This window comes from Equus asinus, chromosome 21 (assembly GCF_041296235.1).
Source record: "Equus asinus isolate D_3611 breed Donkey chromosome 21, EquAss-T2T_v2, whole genome shotgun sequence".
NCBI classification, from domain to species: domain Eukaryota; kingdom Metazoa; phylum Chordata; class Mammalia; order Perissodactyla; family Equidae; genus Equus; species Equus asinus.
Genome location: NC_091810.1, coordinates 47028138 through 47043942, shown reverse-complemented (window position 1 = coordinate 47043942; position 15805 = coordinate 47028138). Strand labels below are relative to the sequence as shown.

Sequence of the window (15805 nt, the reverse complement as noted above, 5' to 3'; positions counted from 1 at the left end):
CCATAATAACGATTATCACACACAAAACATAATACACATAACATACACATAACATAATAACAATTATATACACGTTTTTATTTACACACATCATCTCACTTAATCCTCACAATGAGTATAAGAGGTGCAATTATTATCTCTATTTCACAAATGTGCAAACGGAGGCTACGAGAGGTATTCCAGTAGCAAGTGGCAGAACCTGGACTTATCTGTAGGTAGTTATGTATGTGAAGCTAGACAATAAATATGCATAAATAGAGAGGAATGGGTGGGAATTGATGGGTAAGTAGACATATCTGCACATATGTGGAGACAGATGTGTGGACTGGAAAACAGATGAGGATGTGCCAACCTTTCCCCCATAATCGTGACCTCTTGTTTATAATTTAGGATTTAGGATGTGGCTGTGTTTGAACTTGAGCTCAGAACACTGAATTATGTCTCAGTAAATTTATTTCACTGTTCAGCAGTCAATCAAAACCCATCACCTCCTCTTATCACTTGTCTATTTACCTGCATTCTAGGAAAACCACTCTCAACTCTAGGAATTAGTTCTAGCACTTGGCATCGGTAGTGGATAATGATACGCAAATAACTTTGTATTTTGTATAACTCTCCCCATGTGTCATCTTCAAAATAAAACTGCTCTTGCTGGGGGCTGGCCTGGTGCATAGTGATTAAGTTCACGCACTCCACTTTGGAGGCCTGGGGTTCATGGGTTTGGATCTGGGGCACGGACCTATACACTGCTCATCAAACCATGCTGTGGAGGCATCCCACATGCAAAATAGAGGAAGATTGGCACAGATGTTGGCTCAGGGCCACTCTTCCTCAAGCAAAAAAGAGGAAGATTGGTAACAGGTGTTAGCTTAGGGCCAATCTGCCTCACCGAGAAAAAACAAACAAACAACAAAAAATAAATCCTGCTCCTACTATGATAAACAAACATCTTGTAGTTGCCCAATCCAGTGGTCACTTTTCAGTGCTTACCTTCCTGGCCCTATCTGTGACATTAACAGCATTGACCACTCTCTCCCTGAATCTCTTCTCCATGGCTCCCTTGACATCATTCCATTTTGGCTTTCTTGTCTCCTGTCTGGATACACTCCTTCTAGTCTCTTCCCAACTCTCTAGCTGACACTACTGGTTTCCTACCCGACAGTTTTCTCCTCTGGCTCCTTTCTGATGGAATCCTGATTTTGTTCAGATATCTTTTCTCCTCTGAGTGGCAATGCATTTGCCGAGAGTTGAGCCCAGTCCTCTGAGATTAATCCTGATTAGTCTAAACCACTGGTTCTCATAGTGTGGTTGTAGGACCAGCAGCAGCAGCCTCACCCAGGAACTCATCAAAAATTCAGATTCTCAGACCTCACACCAGACTTACTGAACCCAAAGCTCTGGAGGTGGAGCCCAGCAATCTGTATTTTAACAAGCCCTCCAGGTGATCCTGATGCACATCCAAATTTGAGAACCATTGGTCCAAGCCAATCATCATGAGGGGTCTTGTTCCCCTTCCCCGGTGATGGGATTAGTCACACATATGTGATGAAATTTTTGCTAAGGAAATGAGAGGAAGTCTGCTGGGGGAGGGCATCTTGGAAAAGTTTCTTTGCTTCTGAAAGAGATACAAGGAAGAAACTATCTCTCTTCATCTGATGAACACTGTTGTGCTAGATGTTATGCCTGGGACTGCTGTAGGCAGGTTTGACCATAAGGAGAGCATCTCAAAGGCAAGCCAGCAGGTTGAGAATGGCAGAGCAGAAAGATGGAGAGGGTCTGTTCTGGCTTGAATTGTGTCCCTCCAAAAGATATGTTGAAATCCTCGCCCCCAGAACCACAGAATGTGACCTTATTTGGAAATAGGGTTGTTGCAGATGTAGGTAGTTAAGATAAGGTCATACTGACGTAGGGCAGGCCCTAAATCCAATATGACCTTCTAAGAGGAGAGAGACACAAAAAAAGAAGACGGCCATGTGGCAACAGAGGCAGAGATTGGAGTCTCTCCCACAGGTTTCAGAGGGAGAGTGGCCCTGCTGACAAGTTGATTTTGGACTACTAGCCTCCAGAACCATAAACAATAAAATTCTATTGTTTTAAGCCACTCGGTTTGTGTGACTTTGTTATGGCAGCCCTAGGAAACTAACACAAGGTCCTGTGATCTATACAGCAACCCTACCACCATCCTATCCTGAGATCACTTGCTACATGAAATAACAATTTTACCTTACTGTTTAAGCTAGTGGGATAGGGTTTTTTCTCCAGCTTTATTGAGATACAACTGACATATTGTAATTGACGTGGTGTAAGTTTAAGGTAGACAGCATGATGATTTGATAGACTTACATATTGTGAAATGACTACGCAATAGGGTTAGGATTGGTCCATTTATCAAATTTTTACATTTCATGCTGCACAGTTTAACGTGGAACCTGTCCTAAGCAATGTGTCTTCTTTCCAAAACCGATGGCTTGTTACAAATTCCAATTCTTTGAGATAAATTTCTGAATTAGAGTACCCAGTGGGGCTTCCCTAGAGCTTGATTAAGTTTGTTTGGGAGGGAAAATTTTCCCTTCCTCCCTTCCAGGTTTGTTGGCTGATCTAATAATTAAACCAACATAAGACAGATTAACAGGAGAAAAATTTAATTACATACCTACTGGAGACCCACAAAAACAGACTCAAAGGCAGTCAGGCAACTGAGGTTTATATGCCATCCTGAGCCAAGGGCAGGGGTCTGGGGCTTCAAAGAGGAGGAAGACAATTCACAAGATGAGAAGAGCTAACGTTTGGTCAACAAATATTTGCCATGCCATGCAGATAAGTCTTTCTGGTATAAAAAGTTATTGCTGGAAATAGCTGTCTTCCTGGTACATACCCCCATCTAAATTCTTTTAGGCAGTTAAGGGAGAGGCAAAAAGCTTTTCCTTAGTCTGCTGGATCTTATTTGTCTTCACCTTAGAACAGTCTACATGCCACAGTAGCACATTTTGGGGTGTGTATTCTGCTCCCCCTCAACTTCTTACACAAGCCCTCATAATAACTAGAGTCAGGTGACTCTTTTCTTTGGGAAAGCTCTGTGTGCATGTGTATGTGTGTGTGTGTGTGTGTGTGTGTGTGTGTGTGTGTGTGTGTGTGCTTAATGGCCAAAGAGGAAAAGCAGAATGTTGGAACACAATTGCAACTCCTGGTAATTTTGTATAGCATGTTTCAATTGTCACACACAGTTCACACATAATCACTTCTTACCTGACAAATTGCTTGATTTGCTAAATGGATGCTTCATTTCACTTACCACCAAGAGGAAATAAATGTTCTATGATGGCCATGACCAGAGGTAACATTTTATATCAAATGGAAATTACAAACCTCTTCTGTGGAGTTAAAGACAACGTCAGCAATGGTTTTACTCATTAAAACATATTTTCTATTGGTTTCCTGTTCATTTTTTTCCTTTTGATGATCAAATTAATATATGCTTAAAAGCATTTTAAAAGATTAGAACATGTGATTTTTATTTTTGTTTTGCCAGGACCCTGTGGCTGATTTCCTATAATTCATCCAGTTTGTACCACTCCTAAATTACATGCTGTGCTGTTTCCCCAAGAGATCAGCCTGTGGGAAATCCAAAGAGTGGCCTTCAGCTACTGAGTGAATAGAGCCTAGGGTTTCTTGGCCTCTTGCATAAGGAGCCCTCCTGGACCAAGTGGCCAGGACACGCCTGTCATAGTAGGAAGCTCAGACTTTCTCATTACAGCCTCAGTATTGCCCGGGAACCACAATGTCACCTCTGCCTCCCTCAGTGTGTAACACTGGCACTCCTAATGTGTGGCCACTTACTGGAATTCCTGAGAGAGGTCCTGAGACTCCAGGACCAGTGGGCTTGGGAGAAAGAAGGGCATTTTCCCCTGGTAACAGGAGTGACTACATAATTTGCAGGATCCAGGACAAAATAAAAATATGGGCCCCTCCTCAAAAAATTGCGAAGAATTGCAAGGCGGCAACAGCAGGAATAGTCAGCCAAGTTTGAGACCTTTCTGACCGCGGTTCCCTGTGTGACTGCACAGGTCACAGACCCAAGAAGCTGGCCCAGCCCAGGAACAGTACAGTCACAGCTTTGAGCATTTCTACATGCACTTTAAACACATTGTTTATTAAGTGCTCTTAACCCCAGTTTAATGATGAAGACTCTGAGGTTCTGAGAGGCTAAGTAACTTTCCTAAGGTCACACAGCCAGTAAGCCCTGCAGTCTGGATTCACACTCTGCTTGGGGACTGGAAAGCTCCAGCTCTGTTTCTAGGGCAAAGGGTAGGTAAATAAGTGTTCACATTTAACAAAGTCCATTGTTGGTAAACAATGCCTTCTTGTTCTGGAAGGAAGGGATGGGATCTTCCCTGATAAGCCTAGACTGCCCAGAGCCAGGAAGCACTGCCTAGAGCCCCAGGGCCTCTGTCTCTAAAAGTGCAGAACTGTTTCAAAAGGCTTAAAAGCCCTTTCCGGTGATCCAACCTTCAACTGCTTTAGCAGTCCCTCCTCCTCAGCCACAGGTGAGCTGCTTCCTGCTGAGTTGTTTGTATTCTCCCCTCCTTCCAAGAAAAATAGCTTTAAGGTGTTTTACAGCCTTTGCTTAAGACAACTCCTCTCTACCCTGTCTCCAGACTGCCTGAGCGGCTCCCTCCCACCGAGCAACGCTTCACAAAACCGCCCTCGCACTGGAACTCTGGGTCTCCCACACCATCCCGCCTTGGGCCTGCCCTGGAGCAGTGCCCAGCACCAGCGGAGACAAAGCAGGGTGGTGGGGGGAGTAAGGGAGGTGGCGGGTGGAGAGGGGGCTCCTGAAAGCTCACTGCAGAGCTGACCCTGGAAGCCTCCTAAGGGAGCTCTTCCACCCCTTGGGGCAAACTCTATGAGACATTAGAGGCTGTGAATGCTAAGGAAGAGGCTGAGCCCCAAGATCCATGGTGCCGAGGCCAAGTGGAGGGAGGCCACAGACACCGAGTGTCTCCCTGAGAAGGCAGCTGCCTCCAGATTGGAGCTGGTGACTGACACCCTCTGACCTATCTCAGGTTTTGCATGAATTAAAAAAATCACTGCTTTGTTTTCACGTTGTTGGTTTTTTTAAGGAAGATTGTTCCTGAGCTAACATCAGTGCCAATCTTCCTCTTTTATATGTGGGATGCCACCACAGCATGGCTTGATGAGCAGTGTGTAGGTCCATGCCTGGGATCCGAACCTGTGAACCCCAGGCCACCAAAACAGATCATGTGAACTTAACTACTATGCCACCAGGCTGGCCCCTAGAATTAATATTATTTTTTGCTTCTACCTTTTTTTTTTTTGAGGAAGATTGGCCCTGAGGTAACATCAGTGCTCATCTTCTTCTATTTTATATATGGGATAGCTACCACAGCACGGCTTGATAAGTGGTGTGTAGGTCCAGGCCCAAGATCCGCACTGGTGAACTCCGGGCCACTGAAGCAGAGTGTACAAACTTAACTGCTATGCCACCAGGCTGGCCCCAGAATTAACATTATTTTTAATGTCTGTTTAGAAGTACTATAACTTATTTGTATAAATTCTTTTATCAGTGGAGATTTAGATTGCTTTACACTCATAAAATCTCTGGGCCGACTATCTCCTCATGTCCATTGAAGGGGATCAGAATATGCCACCTCAAAATATGCTACTTTGGCATCAGGATTATCTTGAGCTGAAGGCATTTGAGAAACAGCAGATGCAGGAAGGGCTCCCTGCCCTCCTCTTTTCTATCTAAAAGCAAGACATAAATTTCCCATGAGAAAGGTGCCCTCCCCATACCAGGAGATAGGGAGCCAACGCTGAGATGAATCTGTACAAACAAATCGTACTACAGCAATCCTTATCTTCCATTAGTTTCCCCCATATATTTACTTTCCCACAATTTACTGCCACTAGAAGCTCAAACTTCTTTTGTCTTGTCACATCTCCAAAATTTATCACTCTTTGTTAAAAATGGTAATATAAGCTCTTAGGTCTAATGGCTTCTTTGGGATTTTCACTTCATTTCTGTGAGGCCCTCCATATGCATGTGAAATAAACCTTTTTCGCTTGTTCATCTGTCTTTGTCAGTTTAATTTGTAGGGCCTCAGCCACTGAACATAAGAGAATAGAGGAAAAAGTTTTTTTCTCCCCTACACCATCTTTGTCCCCATATCCAATCATTTCCTTGGACTGAAATTGCCTGTCACTTTTTTTTTTTTTTTTTGAGGAAGATTAGCCCTGAGCTAACATTTGCTGCCAATCCTCCTCTTTTTGCTGAGGAAGACTGGTCCTGAGCTGACATCTGTGCCCATCTTCCTCTACTTTATACATGGGATGCCTGCCACAGCATGGCTTGCCAAGCAGTGCCATGTCCGCACCAAGGATCCAAACAGGCGAACCCCAGGCCGCCAAAGCAGAACAGGCAAACTTAACTGCTGTGCCACCGGGTCAGCCCCTCCTGTTACACTTTTGACAATAATACTTATTGCCAAAGTGCACTTAAAAAGACTGTAGACCTATTCATGCCTACTATCAAGGTATGTGTAAGCATTCTGATGAGCCTAATAGTTTTCTTAGACCTAAATCCCACTGCTTTAGGAAGACTTCTACTTCCACACACATTCACCTCTTTTCCTTTTGTGGAATCCTTTCCACCTAGGGTCTGCAGCACTGTGCAGCTGAGCACATCACTGTTCTTTTGTTAGAGAAGGAGAGAAGGGTGCGGGGAAGAGAGAGAGAGAGAGGGAGACAGACAGACAGACAGAGGGAAAGAAATTCCAGCTTCTATTTGTGCCTCGTCCTACACAAGACAGTAGAAACACAAATATGAATTAGACCAAGTCACCACCTTCCAAGTGGACATCTAAACCTTGCTGTTGTTACATGCATCTTGTAAGTAGCTGTGGGGTGGCATGGGGGATTAAAAAAATGGGTATAATTAGTCTCCTGCTTACAGTCTGACATAACAGCACTGGCACAGTAAATGGTGTCTGTTTATGAGTCTCTGGCACTAAATAATGAGAGGGGTGCTCAAAGTTACACTCCTCTCAGCAGTTTGGGAATATAATTATAAAAGCAGAGTAAGTTTCCCAACTAAAAGTACCTCTTTTTTTTGTGTGTGAGGAAGATTGGCTCTGAGCTAACATCTGTTGCCAATCTTTCTCTTTTTTGCTTGAGGAAGATTAGCCCTGAGCTGACTTCTGTGCCAACCTTCCTCTATTTTGTATGTGGGATGCTGCCACAGCATGGCTTGATGAGTGGTGTGTAGGTCTGTGCCTGGGATCTGGGCCCATGAACCCAAGGCCACTGAAGCAGAGCACTTGAGCTTAATCACTACACCACGGGGCCAGCCCCTAAAAGTACCACTTCTTACTCATCCCAGCAGCTACAGTATTTGGTCCACATAGAAGACACTAAGGAAAAGTCTGTTGAGTGATAGAGGAATGAATAAATGCATGAAGACAACTTACTACAAGCAAGGAAAAACTGAAATTTTAAATATTTACAATCTCCCCATATCTAAAGAGGGCAGATCCTCTTGAAGGTGCCTTTGTTTTGATGATGGGGTAGGGAAGTGTTTGGGAGAGGTTGATAGGCAATAAAAGGTCCTCTATTATAAAGAGAAAGAACAATCCAGGGAGACAGCTAGGAAGATGCGGGGAGGAGTTCATGACAAGAGCAGAGCATGGTTTGGAGACCTATGGAGAGATGAGGCAGCTGTGTGTGGGCACTCTTCTGTGTCTTCGCAGTTTGGTCAGCCCTCGTCTTTTGAATGTGGGAAGGCATCAAGCCAGACTCGGGGTGGGCACAGGGTAGGCGGGGGGACAGTGAGGGAGACCCAGGGTCATTTGTCTTTGCTCGCAGATTGTGTGTTAGCGGATCACGGAACAGAACTCTCTTGCTGAGTCAGAGCTGTTACTCGGTTGCCCATGGGGGAGAGGGGTGGACACTGATGAGTTGTGGGATTATAGCGGTGGGAAGGGGCAGAGATGACTTAATCTGGCTCCAGAAGGGGTGAGTTGTGGGGAAGTAGTTATTCTCAGCCCGTTTGCTCAGCCCACCGCCTGGCACCTAATAGGAGCCCGGAATGTATTTGCTGACTGATTGGATCCTACAGGATAAAGGAGGGAATGGATTATACCAATTGGTGAGTTGGGGGTTATTTCTCCCACTGTAGGGATAAAGAAACCGAGGCGTGAAGGAGCCTCAATCGTGGTTTCTTGGCGGTCAGGGCAGAGCCGACGCTCCCCTCCGCACTCCGACTACCCCAGATCCCTCCTACAGCGGTTCGCACCTGGCACCCCAACCCCGCCCCACCCACTCCACACTTCCGGATTGCGCTCCGCCCATCCGCGGGTACTTCCGGTTCCCTGCGCCGGTATCCGCAGCACATAGTCGTGGGGCGATAAGTCTTCGCCGCGAGGGCCTGCAGAAGCAATCCTTGGGCCGAGCGACTGCGGGTCCAGGCGATAGCGGGCCCTTATTTCTCGGGTCATTACCGGACATTACACGGCAGCTATTTCCCTCGCAACGGCCTGAGGATGACGTCACTTCCGGGGCTTGTGCGGCCAGCGAAAGCCGGAAATGGCTCTAGTCCCACTTGGTGGCGGGGAGGAGTCGAGGTGGGTCTTCTCCGTGTTTCCGGGTTTGGCGCCGGAGTGTGGGGGAGTTTAAGAGAGATCGTGTCCTGAGTAGAGTTGCTGGATTTAGCAAATAAAAATAAAGGACGTTCAGTTAAATTGGAATTTCAGATAGACAATTTTTTAGTCTATGTCCAAAATGTTTTACGGTACATCCTTATATTAAGAAAACTCCTCTTTTATCTGAAATTCCAATTAAACTGGACGTCCTGCATTTTATCTGGCAACCTTAGCCTTGAGCGCCCCCCTGCCCTGGGCTCTGGTATCCAGTAGCAAGACTGGGATCCTCTAGGTCTGTGTCCGTTTGGGAAACAGGTACAAAGTTCGTCCAGGCTGTCAGAATCAGCCATTGCTAGATCCTGAGCCGCTTTTAGCTCCAAGTCTAGTGGGTCAGCCTCATGGGCCACCTGGCAAAAGCTGGGCCCATTTTAAGAGTTCTCATGGCGGCGCCCTCTGCATTTCCTTTCACGGCTGGAGTTGGGCAACGTTGGTCTTCTGTTAGGGGAAAGCTGAGGATGATACAGGCTAAGTGGCCAAGGGCTAGAAGTTGCCAGGTTATTTGAGTGTGGGATAAAGTGGTGCTTGGGGCCCAGGTTTTTGTGTTAACAGTGGGCAGCTTCAGAGAGTCCCAGGATGTGAAGGGGAGAGCATTGGTCTTAATCTCATCCCACCTCTTGTTTTGCAGTGAGAGAAATGGAGCTGTCCCTGTGGTACAACTGGAGCCTAATTCCCAGTCTCCTTCCCCTGCTCTGTCCACACTCGCTGCTGCAGTCAGCTGGCAGCATTTATGGTGGGCATTTATTAAAGTAGATGCCTTTTCAGAGGTGAGCTTTTTGGTGTTGTCTCTAAAACACCTCTACAGCCTCCTGACCTTCACTCCAAGGCTTCTGTAGCCTTTATGCTGCCCAGTGGGGAAAATGACCGTTTGGCCTCAGCTGTGGGAGCCTGGCCTTTGCCTGCTCCAGCCTTTTGGCTCTCACCCCTCTGGGTGGTGTGACCCAAGATGTATTTTTTTATGTCACAGTCAAAAGTCCTGTTCTTGGCAGGGGTGGGTCTGGCCAGCCATGTAGGTAGAAGGGCATCCTTTTCTGTCCTGCAGATTCAGCCCCATGGTACATGGCCTCATGTGTTGTCTAGGGACTTCTCTAAGGCTCCACTATGAGCCAGACTTTGCTGCCACTTCTGATTTGAACCTGAACCTCTTGCTGGATTGGCCCTGAGTGCTAGGATTCCTCAGGCTGTGTGCCTTGAGGATGTGCTCTGGGCCTGCCTTTCAGTGGCCTGCAAGTCTACAGCCTCTCCACACAGACCTAGCCTCCCCAGGCTCCCCAGCCCAGACCCATGAGCTAATGAAATAGAGCAGGCTGGAGGTCACTGGGCTCAGGGTCAATTGGTGGGACAGCCAGCAGCCTTCTGGCAACAGAAGTGGTAAAGAGGCAAAGAAGGAGTGCCAGAAAGGGGCATTGCTCCTGGGTAGAGCTCAGAAGTGCAGGGGGTGGAAAAGGGTACGGGCGAGAGACCAGTGATAGGACCCGTTCCCTCTGTGAATGATTAACTCTAAACCAAAGGGAGTGACCTAGGAGGAGGGCTTAGCTAACAGGACCTGTGGACTCAGGGCAGAGTATTCAGAGGGCTGGCGTATGACCTGCAGAAGAGGACGACATGACTGGGTGGCAGTCCTGGGCTCTGAGGACTGGAATGAGATCAGGCTGCTGTGGGCTTCAGGAAGTCTCCTTGGGCTGGCAGATGGCCCATTCTTGCAGTAGCAGCTGTGGGGTCCACTGGCTCTGAGCCCTCAGAGGGGTGGCTGTGGGGGGCCTCTTCTCTGTGGCCTTGCAACAGCCTCACTAGTGGTTTCTTCCCCCTAGGCAGCCATGAGTGCCAGGTGGTGCTGAGAGCAGTGGGGCATGGCTGCAGCTCTGCAGATCCTGCCTCGTTTGGCCCGAGCTCCCTTGCGCCCACTGTTCTTGGGGGGCCCAGTGGCCCGGTTGGCCAGTGGCATGGCCCTGGCCGAGCAGGCGCGGCAGCTGTTTGAGAGCACTGTGGGTGCCGTGCTGCCAGGCCCCATGCTGCACCGGGCACTGTCCTTGGACCTTGACAGTGGGCAGCTGAAGGTGCGGGACCGGAGCTTTCAGCTGCGGCAAAACCTCTACCTGGTGGGCTTTGGCAAGGCTGTACTGGGCATGGCAGCTGCAGCCGAGGAGCTACTGGGCCAGCATCTCGTGCAGGGAGTGATCAGCGTTCCCAAGGGGATCCGTGCTGCCATGGAGCATGCTGGCAAGCAGTAAGGAGCCTTGAGGGGCTGCTCCCCCCGTCCATCTAGAGGGCAGTGTGGGCCCATACTTAGGCTAGATTGAGGCCTCCCTCCCTTACCAGACTCCCTTTTCTTCTGGGTCTGCCCTGGCTCATGGATGGGTGTCAGTGGGTGTCCTTGTGGGCCCCCTTCACCTGTATAGCTGGGAAATCAGGTAGGAGAGGAGCCCACCCCATCTCTTGCTCTCTGTTCTGTCTCTTTTCAGGGAAATGCTGCTGAAGCCACACAGCCGTATTCAAGTATTTGAGGGTGCAGAGGACAACCTGCCTGACCGTGATGCACTGCGGGCTGCACTGGCCATCCGGCAGCTGGCTGAAGGTCTCACAGCTGATGACCTGCTGCTTGTGCTCATCTCAGGTGTGGATGCCAGTCTGGCTCAGGCAGTTTAGGGTGGGGTTTCACATAGCAGGCCTGCAAGAGACTGTTGGTCTGAGCCTCCAGGGTCACAGAGCAAAGGAAGCAGTAAAGAGCCTGGATGGTTAACTCCTTGGTGGCCCTAGGTTGTTTGTCTGCTCTCCCCTGAGCCGTGGGGTCCTCCCCTCGCCTGACCTTGTTGGGTGACCATGAGAGGGCAAATAGGGAGCACCTAACGCAAGACCTCGTGAGGAAAATATCACTGCTGTTGCTGCTGTCTGCACCAGTGTCACCTGGGGCTAGAACCCAGGTCTCCATGGAGCCCCTTCCTTGGTCCTCCACTGTCTCCTCCTGGTCTACCCCTAATCGAAGCTGTTAAGGAATAGTTCTTCCAGTGCCTGCCAGGATCTGGGCTACCTTACGGCTGGGTACAGCTTTAGGTGCCGAGGGTGTGGTGACTGCACACGTTCACTGCATGTCCACACGGGGGCACTCTAACCCCACCTTTCCAGCACCCCCTTCCTTCCCTCTGGGCACTGCCTGCTTGCTTCCCTGGGTGGGAAAGTTCCTTGGCTGCCTCATCCTGTCTGCTGTATGTCTTCACTGTCTCTGTAGGAGGGGGCTCAGCCCTGCTGCCCGCCCCTATCCCACCTGTCACACTGGAGGAGAAGCAGACGCTCACTAAGCTGCTGGCGGCCCGAGGAGCCAACATCCAGGAGCTGAACACCATCCGGAAGGCCTTATCCCAGCTCAAGGGTGGGGGGCTGGCTCAGGCTGCCTACCCTGCCCAGGTACGTGGGTCGCTTTTTTCCCAGGCAGCCCTGGGCTGGGGGAGCTAGGCCCACGTATGCCAGGGAAAGGAAAGCCTAGAAGAGCACATAAAGGTTGGCAGGGACCTGGTATAGGAGTCCACAGGGTCGGCTGGAAGGGACCTCAGAGAGGGTGAAGAGGGGTCCACATGGCCAGGTGTTCTGTGAACCTGCTTAAGAGTGGTTAGAAATGGCTGAGAAAGTGCATTGGGTGGTGTGAGGGTGTGGATGCACGGGGGCAGTTTGTCCTCATGGGCTCTGGGGCGAGGACCAGGTGAAACTGAGCCTTGCCTCTGTGACCCCTCTTCAGGTGGTGAGCCTCATTCTGTCAGATGTGGTGGGGGACCCTATGGAGGTGATTGCCAGCGGTCCCACTGTGGCCAGTGTCCATAGTGTGCAAGATTGCCTGCACATCCTCAATCGCTATGGCCTTCGTGCTGCCCTGCCACGTTCTGTGAAAACTGTGCTAGCTCGGGCTGACTCTGACCCCCATGGGCCACATAGCTGTGGTCACGTCCTCAATGTGATCATTGGCTCCAATGCACTGGCACTGGCTGAGGCCCAGCGGCAGGCTGAGGCACTGGGATACCGGGCCATGGTGCTGAGCACAGCCATGCAGGGTGATGTAAAAAGTGTGGCTCAGTTCTATGCGCTGCTGGTCCGAGTGGTTGGAGCCCACCTCACTCCACCTGGGCCTGGAACCTCTGTGGAGGAGGATGAACAACTCTATGAGCTGGCAGCCAAGCTCCAGCTCCCAGACCTGCAGCTGAAGGAGGCTCTGGAGGCTGTGGCAGGGGCTGGGAGCCCCGTCTGCCTGCTGGCTGGTGGTGAGCCCACAGTGCAATTGCAGGGCTCAGGCAAGGGTGGCCGAAACCAGGAACTGGCCCTGCGTGTTGGAGCAGAGCTTGGACAGTGGCCACTGGGGCCCATTGACGTGCTGTTTTTGAGTGGTGGCACGGATGGACAAGATGGGCCCACAGAGGCAGCTGGGGCCTGGGTCACGCCTGAGCTTGCCAGCCAGGCCACCACTGAGGGCCTGGATGTGGCTACTTTCCTAGCCCACAATGACTCACATACCTTCTTCAGCCGCTTCCAGGGCGGGGCACACCTGCTGCACACAGGGCTGACCGGCACCAATGTCATGGATGCCCACATCCTATTCCTGCGGCCATGGTGACAGCATAGGTCATGTTTTGGGAGTCCAGAGGAGGCCTACAGGGCAGTATCCTGGGGCAGAGCAGGGTTGGTCCCCAGGGCCTCACCAGGCCTTAGAGCTCCTCCTCTGCTTGGCCCTGGCTGCTTTGTTGGCCCTCACACTTCCCACCCAGGGCCTCTTCTCTGTGTCCCTTTCCCCAACCAGACTGGCAGGTGGGGCCTCTCTTCTACCCCTACTTTTCACCATGGCAGCAGGTACCCCTGAGCACCGGGATGAACCTCTTGTTCACTATTGTGGATTGTTTCCCCCAGGCAGCACCTCTGCCGAGCTCCTGAACTTGTTTTTTCTGTTGTGTGAAGCAAGAAGGACTGAAAATAAAAAGGACCACACTGTGGGTTCTCAGTGCACTTTCCCTCAAAGCAAAGCCTCCCGGGAGCTTCTGGGAAGGGGAGAGAGGTTGGGCTATGGCCCCAGCACCAGGACCCTACAGGAGTTCCCCACACCCCTCTCTGCAGGGCACCCTCAGCACTTGTTTCACTTAAACAGGAGCCTGGGAGGGTTGAGCCTGGCTCCCAACATGCTTGATGTGGGCACGCGGAGACCCCAGGGAGGACAGGCCTAAAGACTGGTCTGTGGGGTTTGGAGGGACTGGCTGGCCATCCCCCTGTGATTCTTGCCTGTGACATCCCTGCTGTGATCTCTCCAGCCTCAACTGTATGCCTCGCTGGGCGCATGCTGACTACCTGCCACCGAGGATGTCCCTCCTTTCTGTCCAAAGAAGACAGCCCTTAGCCTCAGACTGCACATTCTATGGTTGAGCTGCCCTCTGTTTATCCAGGGGCTACCCCCAGCCACACAGGATGCTGGACCTTATTTCCTTGTGGCAGGCCCATTTTCCCAAAATGAACACCCCCCCAGTTCCTTCAGCAGCTCCTCTGGGGACCCAGTCCGGTTCCTGGTGCCAGCCTTGCAGTGGGAGTCTCCAGTGCTGTGATGTTGTGTCAGCACAGTGTTGGGGTCCAGGAGCCCCCTGCCCCTCCCCCTGTTAAAGCTGGCCAGGGAAGACGCCAATGGAGAGGAAGGGCTCTTTGTCTAGGCTAGTAGCCTGCTCTGAGAGAGGGAGGGGCTACTGTTCTGGCTCTCCTTGGGCCCCCTTGCTCAGTATCCGAGCCCTCCGCTGGCCACCCCCGCCGTGCGCCACGGCTCCAATCCCTATATGAGTGAGCAGTAGAATCACATAGGAATAAAAAGCCATAGAGAACAGCGAGGCCTGGGGCTGCTCCTGCTGGCTCCTCTTCCACCCCAGCTGCCCCCTCCTCTCCGAGGGTATGAGGGGCTCTGGGCCAGGGCTGGCATGCCCTCCCCCTGGGAAGAGCCTCCCTTCCCCACTTGGGCTCTGGACAGCCCAGCTTGCAGACAGTTCATGCCCTGGGGATATGGCTCACACTCCTTGGGCTGGGGATTGGGAGGGAGGTAAACAAGGTGAGCAGGGCCGGGGAGATTTAGGGAAGAGGGGAGTTTGCACCCCTCTGTGATGCAGGGGCACTACTTCCTTTCCTCTGTCCTGGCATGGAGTTTTCACTGACCAGACGTCATAGTAGGGGATATTGTCCCCACATGGCAGTGCCTGGGTCCTGGTGCTCCTCTGGCAACCTTTAGATATTCCTTGAGCCTGCTTCAGGGCTTCCCTTGGGAGCATGAGTATTAACACTAGATGTCAAGTTCCAGGCAAAGCAGGATAGGGCTGTGGCTGTAGTAGAGGACCTGTCTGCCATGTCCCCAGTGTGTGCGTGCGTGTGTGTGGTGGCATGTAAGCACACAGATGTTGGTGTTGGCATATGAGGAGGAGGAATGCATGTGTGTGTACCTGTAGATGTGCTGCTGCTTGTGTACATGGCTGCTTACAGGCTGTGAGGGGTTTGGGCGTGGATGGGGTCTTGCCAGATGCTCCATGTGCCACCTTGGCCCTGCCCTGTGCCTGTGTCTGTGGGCGCTGGGAGACCAGGGGCTGGATTGGGCCTAACCCATTAGATTTGCTCACTTGGTACCCCGAGATGAGAAAGGATATATTTGGCTGTAATCTAGATGAAAATATGAGATAAACCCTACATGGCGAGTGTTCAATGAGACTTATGATTTGCTCCATAAATGTCAACCATGGGTCATTAAAGCACTGCTCTCCTGTGGCTCTTGGCTCTGTCTTTCCTGGCTCGAGTTCCTGCTGCCCTTGTGCCCACCTCGTCTCCACTCCCTGAAGCTTTCCCTGGCTCGGCTGGAGGCTTTCCCCATGTAGGGTGCCTGGTCCTCCCTAACTGCTGCCACCCTCACGGGCCTCTCTGTTCTTTGCACTTGGCATGAACTGAGAGCAGCTGGGCAGTGGGCCTGGACAGCCCCTAGGTGTCAGCTACTCCAAGCCCCTTTGTTTTATAGCTAGAGAAACAGGGAAGGGTCGCTTGCCTGGGGCTGCAGAGCAAGTCAGCCACAGAATCAGGATGAGGACCTGGTTGGGACATAC

General features: G+C 50.7%; 1 protein-coding gene across 2 annotated transcripts; it reads left to right on the top strand.

Moving 5' to 3' along the window:
* The first annotated feature begins 8371 nt into the window (after positions 1–8371).
* GLYCTK (glycerate kinase) lies at positions 8372–15476 on the top strand. Of its 2 annotated transcripts, none has more exons than XM_070492993.1 (6): positions 8372–8639; positions 9343–9481; positions 10526–10941; positions 11177–11328; positions 11941–12116; positions 12445–15476. In XM_070492993.1, exons 3-6 carry the CDS (start codon positions 10565–10567, stop codon positions 13309–13311), a joined length of 1572 nt encoding a protein of 523 aa, XP_070349094.1. In that variant the 5' UTR covers positions 8372–8639; positions 9343–9481; positions 10526–10564; the 3' UTR covers positions 13312–15476. The 2 variants fall into 2 exon arrangements, with proteins under 2 accessions (XP_070349094.1, XP_014682083.1); XM_014826597.3 differs by lacking the exon at positions 8372–8639 and adding an exon at positions 8661–8949.
* The last annotated feature ends 329 nt before the right edge of the window (positions 15477–15805 follow it).

What these genes read in the sequence shown, in the direction of transcription:
- GLYCTK (XM_070492993.1), top strand. Translation starts at nt 10,565, where the DNA reads ATGGCTGCAGCTCTGCAGATCCTGCCTCGTTTGGCCCGAGCTCCCTTG. An exon ending in ATGGAGCATGCTGGCAAGCA is followed by an intron (nt 10,942 to 11,176) that starts GTAAGGAGCCTT and finishes GTCTCTTTTCAG; the next exon opens with GGAAATGCTGCTGAAGCCAC. An exon ending in GCTGCTTGTGCTCATCTCAG is followed by an intron (nt 11,329 to 11,940) that starts GTGTGGATGCCA and finishes CTGTCTCTGTAG; the next exon opens with GAGGGGGCTCAGCCCTGCTG.